The sequence below is a fragment of the Triticum aestivum genome, chromosome 4B (assembly GCF_018294505.1).
Source record: "Triticum aestivum cultivar Chinese Spring chromosome 4B, IWGSC CS RefSeq v2.1, whole genome shotgun sequence".
NCBI classification, from domain to species: Eukaryota; Viridiplantae; Streptophyta; class Magnoliopsida; order Poales; family Poaceae; genus Triticum; species Triticum aestivum.
The window spans coordinates 142,588,624-142,596,024 of record NC_057804.1 but is presented as its reverse complement, the minus strand read 5'-3'; the positions used below and the strand labels follow the sequence as shown (position 1 = coordinate 142,596,024).

Sequence of the window (7,401 nt, the reverse complement as noted above, 5' to 3'; positions counted from 1 at the left end):
GGTGCTTAGGCGAAGCCCTGCGACGGTTGAATATCAAGATCGTCACCACGCCGTCGTGCTGACGGAACTCCTCCCTGAAGCTTTGCTGGATCGGAGCTCGGGGTGCGTCATCGAGCTGCACGTGTGTCAAGAACTCGGAGGTGCCGGAGTAACGGTGCTTGGATCGGTTGGACCTGGAAGACGTACGACTACTTCCTCTACGTTGCGTCAACGCTTCCGCTTCGGTCTACGAGGGTACGTAGACAACACTCTCCCCTCTCGTTGCTATGCATCACCATGATCTTGCATGTGCGTAGGAATTTTTTTGAAATTACTACGTTCCCCAACACCTCCTACTCTCAAGCTCCCGCGACTTCAGAAGCTCCTACCTCAACTAGAGCATCACCAAGTACCAGCGACAAGTCAAGTTCCAAGCAAGTTGCGCCTTCCTCGACTCGTCCTCCGGCAAGCACCTACAAATCCAAGACTCCCTCATCTTCGGCGCCTACCGATGATCCCGTCAAGACAAGTTCATTCAAGTGCTTCACATGTGGCGGCCGAGGACACAAGTCCTTCCAATGCACCAACAAGCGAACAATGATCTTCAACGATGATGGCACATACGACTCGATGAGTGAAGAAGAAATGGAATCCATTGAGCACATGGCCATGCACCGGCGCGTGAACGAAGATGAAGATGATCAAGTCTTTTGTGACAATGATTCAAGTCCCTCTCTCATGGTCTCCAAGGTCTTGACGCTCCAACACCACCAAGACGAAGATCAACGGTGCCACATCTTCCACACCAAGGCCGGCATCAATGGGCGATCCATCAAGGTCATCATCGACAGAGGTAGTTGTCACAACTTGGCAAGTGAAGAGCTATGTTCCAATCTGCAATTGGTCAAGAAGAAGCACCCCCGTTCCTACAAGGTGTAATGGCTAAGCGGCTCCGGCACCATTCAAGTGGAGCACATGGTGCAAGTCTCTTTCAAGATCGGCGCCTATGAGGACACCTTAGAGTGCGATGTGGTTCCTATGTCCGTGTGCCACCTTCTTTTGGGAAGACCTTGGCAATTCGACCGCGGCGTCATCCTCAACGGACGAACCAACCACGATAGCTTTAAGATGAAAGGCAAGGAGTATGTGCTTCGACCAATGTCACCAAGCCAAGTGATCACCGACAAGCAAGCTTCCACCCATCATGGAGATACTAGTGAGAGAGTGCACCACCAAAAATAAAGTGAGAGCCACAAGCCAAAATTGAGCGCTTCTTCGCCAAGAGAGAAAAACTTAGTCATCCTAGCCACAAAAAGAGAGATGAGAGAAGTGTGTGAGAACCCATCAAGTGTCATCCACTTTATCCTCCTATGCAAAGATGAGGTGACCAAAACTAACAATCCTAATCCTATTCCTCTAGTGTTTTCCAACTTGTTGCAGGAATTCGAGGATGTGTTTCCCGATGAGCTACCTCTCGGTCTCCCTCCTCTACGTGGCATTGAACATAGGATCGACCTCATCCCCGGCGCACCTCTTCAAAACAAGGCTCCCTACCGCATCAACCCCGAAGAAAGTAAGGAGATCCAATGGCAAGTACAACAACTCATCGACAATGGACATGTACGTGAAGGCTTAAGCCCTTGTGCCATTCCAGTTATACTTGTGCCCAAGCAAGATGGTAGTTTTTGCATGTGCTCAGATTGTAGGCCCATCAATGCTATCACCGTTCGTTATAGGCATCCCATTCCTCGCCTAGATGATATGCTCGATGAACTTAGCGGCGCCAACATTTTCTCAAAAATTTATCTTAAAAGTGACTATTATGAAATCCGCATACAGGAAGGTGATGAATGGAAAACCACTTTCAAAACAAAATTTGGCTTGTACGAGTGGTTGTTATGCGCCTTATGCATTTTGTGCTTCATCCTTACATTGGAGTGTTTGTTGTGGTTTACTTCGATGACATTCTTGTTTTTAGCAAATCCATGAAAGAGCATGTAAGTCATGTTAGGGCTGTTTTGCAAACTTTTCGCAAGGAACGTCTTTATGCCAACATGAAAGTGCACATTTGGTGTTGACAAGCTTGTTTTCTTGGGTGTCGTTGTTTCTTCCAAGGGTGTCCATGTTGATGAATCTAAAATTGAAGCAATTAAAACTTGGCCCCAACCCACCAATTTGCAACAAGTGCGTAGCTTTCTTGGCCTTGCGGGTTTCTATCGTCTCTTTGTGAAAGACTTTAGCACCATTGCCGCACCTTTGCATGCTTTGAGTAAGAAAAATGCTCCTTTTGTTTGGGGACCTTTGCAATCTACCGCTTTTGATGAGCTCAAATCTTTCCTTACCCATGCTCCGATTCTTGCTTTACCCAACTTTGACAAAACTTTTGAGGTTCATTACGATGCAAGTGGTACCGGAATTGGTGGAGTTTTGATGCAAGAAAAGCGAGCTTTTGCATATTTTAGTGAAAAACTCTCCGGTGCTCAACTTAATTACCCTATCTATGACAAGGAATTGTATGCTTTAGTACGTGTGTTGCATGTTTGGGAGCATTACCTTAGACCGCATGAGTTTGTCATACATACCGATCATGAAACACTTAAATACCTAAAGGGTCAAACTAAGTTGAATAAACGACATGCTAAATGGAGCGAATTCATTGAATCTTTCCCCTGTGTGATCAAGTACATTAAGGGCAAAGAAAATGTGGTGGCGGATGCCCTTTCCTGCAAATGCATGTTACTTACTCAACTTGAATTGAATGTAGTTGGATTTGATCATATCAAAGATTTGTATGAGCGTGATGTGACTTTTGCTACTCCTTATGCTAAGTGTGTGACGCATACTTCTTGGGAACGATATTATATCAAAGATGGTTATCTTATGAGAGCTAACAAACTATGCATTCCCGAGTCTTCTCTTCGTTTGTTACTTTTGCAAGAGGCTCACGGAGGTGGACTCATGGGACACTTTGGGCGCGACAAGACTTTTGCCACGCTTTCCAAGAACTATTATTTACCCAAGATGTTTCGCGATGTCGCCCGCTTCACCAACCGGTGCTCTACATGTTGCAAAGCTAAGTCACAATCTCAATCCCATGGTTTACATATGCCTTTACCTATTCCACATCAACCGTGGGAAGATATTAGCATGGATTTTGTGCTTGGATTACCTAGGACACATAATGGCAAGGACTCCGTTTTTGTTGTTGTGGACCGATTCTCTAAAATGGCTCATTTTATCCCATGCAATAAGATAGACGATGCTTCACATGTTGCCAATCTTTTTTGTAGGGAAATCTTGAGGTTGCATGGTGTGCCAAAGACAATTGTGTCGGACCGAGACGTCAAGTTCTTAAGCTACTTTTGGAAGACGGTATATGCCAAGCTCAAAATCAAGCTACTCTTCTCCACGGCATATCATCCTCAAACCGATGGCCAAACGGAAGTCACCAACCGGACGCTTGCAACTTTCTTGCGCGTGTTGATAAAGAAGAACATCAAGGAGTGGGAGGAGTGCCTACCCATCTCCGAGTACGCCTACAACCACGCAAGACACTCTACCACAGGCAAGTCCCCCTTCGAGGTCGTCTAAGGTTTCAACCCTTTGTCACCATTGGACAACCTTCCTCTACCGCTTCAAGAACGAGCAAACATGGACGCAAGTGCAAGAGCCGCCTACCTCAAGAAGATTCATGAATAAACACGTTCCATGATCGAGCGCCAAGTACAATGACTCACCGCCAAGCTCAACATCAACAAGTCTCCGATGGTGTTCCGACCGGGTGATCAAGTATGGATACACCTTCGCAAGGACCGCTTCCCCAAGGAACACAAGTACAAGCTACTCCCATGAGCCGACAGACCATTCAAGGTGCTCGCACGCTACAACGACAACGCCTAAAAGGTCGACATCCCACGCGACAAGTACAATGTTAGTGACATCTTCAACGTCAAAGACTTGGCCAAGTACCATGGTGATGAAGAGCACGATCTGTGGAGGGATCTCTCCCAAGGGGGGGAAGATGATGCGGAGCATCCCTCGACTACCCGCACCGACACTTCATCACCACCGCAAGCACCAAGAGGGCCAATGACAAGAGCACGTGCACGCAACATCAAGAATGAGGTCACTTCTTTCCTCCCCGAGTTTCGTTCGGTTTCACTTGAGAATGGGGTTCTAACTCAAAGAGATACACTATGCGTTCTTAGGTACAAAGAAGATGATCGTGAGGAGGAGAAGACGGAGATCCAAGCATACATGGAGGAGAAGAGCGAAGAAGGAAGCAAGGAGGAGAAACCCCCTGGACACCTCGGGTGCCTGGCCTCACCACCTGGGAGCTGCCCGGGCCTACCCCGAGTGCCCGGCCCCTTGGCTCCCGAGTGCCCGGGTCCTCCTCTCCTAGCCGCTGGCCGCCCCATCGGGTGCCCGGGCCTGGGACCCCCGGGTTCCCGGCCCCTCCCGACCGCCCTCCTGGCTCCACGCCGGGTGCCCGGGCCACCTCCAGTCGAGCCCCTGTACGGGCCGGGTGCCCGGTCCCCTCGCCTCCGGGTGCCCGGCCGAACCTGTTGCTGGCCCCTGGTCGGTCCGGGTGCCCGGCCCCCATGACCCCGGGTGCCCGGACAATACCGAGAGCATGCGTGCCTCTTTGGGGCTTTGCCCTTGTATCCCCCCTCCTCTCTTATTTCGTGTCAAAACTATAAGTACCCCCACCTAGCTCATTGGAGAGGTTAGCAAAGTATTTATAACACAAAAGAGGGCTTTGCTCATCTTCCTCCTCTAGGAGATCTAGACCTCCTCTTGGAGAAGATCCTCTTTGGATGCAAGACCTCACCTAGTGGGAAGAACCTTACCCAGGTGTTATTTTCCTTGAATTGGTCTTGTAATCTTGTGGATCTCATGTATGCTATTCTAGTGGATGTGATATTTGGGTTTGTTTGAGTGATTTGTGTCATGTGTTCTTGAGTGTTCTTCCTCTTTTCCCCCTCCAAGTGTGAAAAGATCCCCTCTAGGGTTTCACCCTACAACACATGGGCTCGTTGTCAGTAGTGTCCGGAGGGACTTTATCAACTCGTCGGGAAGGTAAAGAATGTGGGATTCAATCTTTAGCCCCTCTTTACTTGACAATTTTAGGATCCACTTGATCTATTGAAACTATATATTTGATTTGCCACATCTCACTTTGCACTTTGTTCTTTTGCCAGTGCATCCATGTTCAGTTCTTCCGTGAACATGGTACAAAGGGGAGTATTATAATATCTTTTAACCTTTTATCCTTAAAAGAAAAGGGAACAAATGAGTTTAAGTAAAAAAGGGAAAATCATCATGGATTCAAGCATGGGAACAACATCGGAATTGTTGGCACGGAAAGCGGAGAAGAATCTTAGTTGATCCTCCTGCAGTTCATTCTGATCTGTCCGTTGGATCCCATCAGCGGCGTGATGTCCCCCATCTTGATCATTCCCTCCACAAAGTCCTTGAAGAAGGCGCTCTGGCTACCGACGTACTCCCGGACCAGCGCATCGGCAGCACCGCCATTGAAGAGCTCCTGGTCCGAGTGCAGAAGGCCCCTCTTCTGGACAAGGTTTTTGTAGTAGTCATTCTCGAAGACGGCCGGAGTTTGCAGGTCGAGGGGCGCCAGGTTGTTGTCACCGGAGCCAGTGGCGCGAGGGCAGCCTGACTGGCGGCTCCTGGCGAAGCCGGCGTCGATGTTTGTGTCGTTGTAGATGTGGTCCCGAAAGTTTGTGCAGCGTGCTAGGCCGATTGTGTGGGCTCCTGGAACACAAGTTATACCGTCAACTCAAGTTATTACCTGATTTGCAGCTACTCTTTTGTCATTCCTTCGGTAGGAATCATTCACCGACTTTCCTAATTAGTATTACGTGTTTATTAAGTAACCAAGGAAAAAAAATGACGTTGTCCAGTCTTACAAATTAAGCAGACAAACCAAAGGTTAGGTCAGTGGTAATTAGTCATCGATCAACTTTGTAACTCATCACCTATAAATTATAGTATATTTGTTTAATCCTGAGATATTGTCTTATGTAGAATTTTTGAGCTTTGGAGTCAAAACGTGGATATCAGCTCCGTTGGTTGATACCGACTATAAAGCTACCGACTCGGCGACTCCATTGAGAAATTAACAGTCTGGGAAAGTAGTCAAAGAATTTTAACTTGCTTCTTCAGCAAAGGAAAATATTACTTTGTCATGACAACTTATGTTGGCTCAGAGTGCAACTGCAAAATTGTACTGCCTGAGAGTGCGTAATTATTTTTGAAAATAAAGTACATAGAAGAAAGTTGATGGAAGATGTCAGCGGTTGATTTGGGATATGTACCGATGTACGTACGGTTTATTTTGCATGTACGTATATGTATGTATGTATGTATGTACTACCTGACAGTGCGACCATGTCTTTCTGGGAGAGCCCCTGCGCGGCGAAGAGGGACGTAAGGTTTGCGAGCCCCGACGTCGGCGGGGGGATGTTGTTCTCGGCGCCGTTGAAGCTCGCCGTGGTCGAGTCTCTCCGCCCCATCTTCACCTCCCAGCTCGGGCCACCCAGCTACACGTACACAACGCATGTCACAGTAGTGTTAGACTTCGCAAAAAAAAAGACTATGCATGTATGGATACTTACGAAGACGACGCTCTCCTCGGCGGCGATGGCGAGGATGTCGGCGCAGGAGACGACCCCGGGACAACACTCCTCGACGGCCGCCTTGACGGCGTCGATGACCTCGAACCCCCTGGCGGAGTTCTTGTTGGGTGTGGCGTTCTTCTCGCCGCGCAGGCCCGGCGCGTCGTCCAGCAGCAGCGAGGCGTCGCAGCCCTGGACGAAGCAGTCGTGGAAGAAGAGGCGGACGATGGAGGCGCCCACGCGGCGCTCCCTAGCGATGGCCGGGTGCAGCGCCGAGCGCACAGCTTTGAGCATGCCCGGGCAGGAGCGGGAGTAGAATCCCGACGACAGCTGCGCCGACGCTCCTCCGCTGGCTATGGCGACCAGCGCGAGGATGAGCGAGAGGGCAACAATGGCGCGCGCCGCCATGATCGGTCTATGGGTGTTTGCTTATGATGCTACTCTATCGAGCGGTCTATTCTAGCTAGTCAGCCAGATAGTGCCTTGAGAAGCTTGTTTGCTGGATGTGGTGGAGGAACGCGGGGCGGCCGGTATTTATAGGAAGAAAAGGTAGCTCACGCCGCTGGCCATGATTATCCTAGCTACCAGTCTGCCATCATATATTAGTATTAGATTGCATCATCATGCCCCCATCGTCTCCACCTACTCGGGTGGACTTTGAGCGTTGATCCAAACGGGCGCGGCGCTTTGGAATTACGCGTTTCACAGCAGATGCATATGTAACGTAGCTCGTGAAAAATGTACAGTTTTGGTAGAAAAAGCTGCATGCCGACACTGTGCCATCGGC

The 7,401-nt window shown here is 49.1% G+C and overlaps 1 protein-coding gene across 1 annotated transcript; it reads right to left on the bottom strand.

Moving 5' to 3' along the window:
• Nucleotides 1-5,091: 5,091 nt before the first annotated feature.
• Nucleotides 5,092-7,126, bottom strand: LOC123091507 (peroxidase 4-like). Its single transcript, XM_044513038.1, has 3 exons — nt 6,615-7,126; nt 6,374-6,539; nt 5,092-5,751 (listed from the first exon to the last, which is right to left on the bottom strand). The coding sequence occupies exons 1-3, from the start codon at nt 7,020-7,022 to the stop codon at nt 5,360-5,362; spliced, it is 966 nt and encodes a 321-aa protein (XP_044368973.1). The 5' UTR covers nt 7,023-7,126; the 3' UTR covers nt 5,092-5,359.
• Between the last annotated feature and the right edge of the window lie 275 nt (nt 7,127-7,401).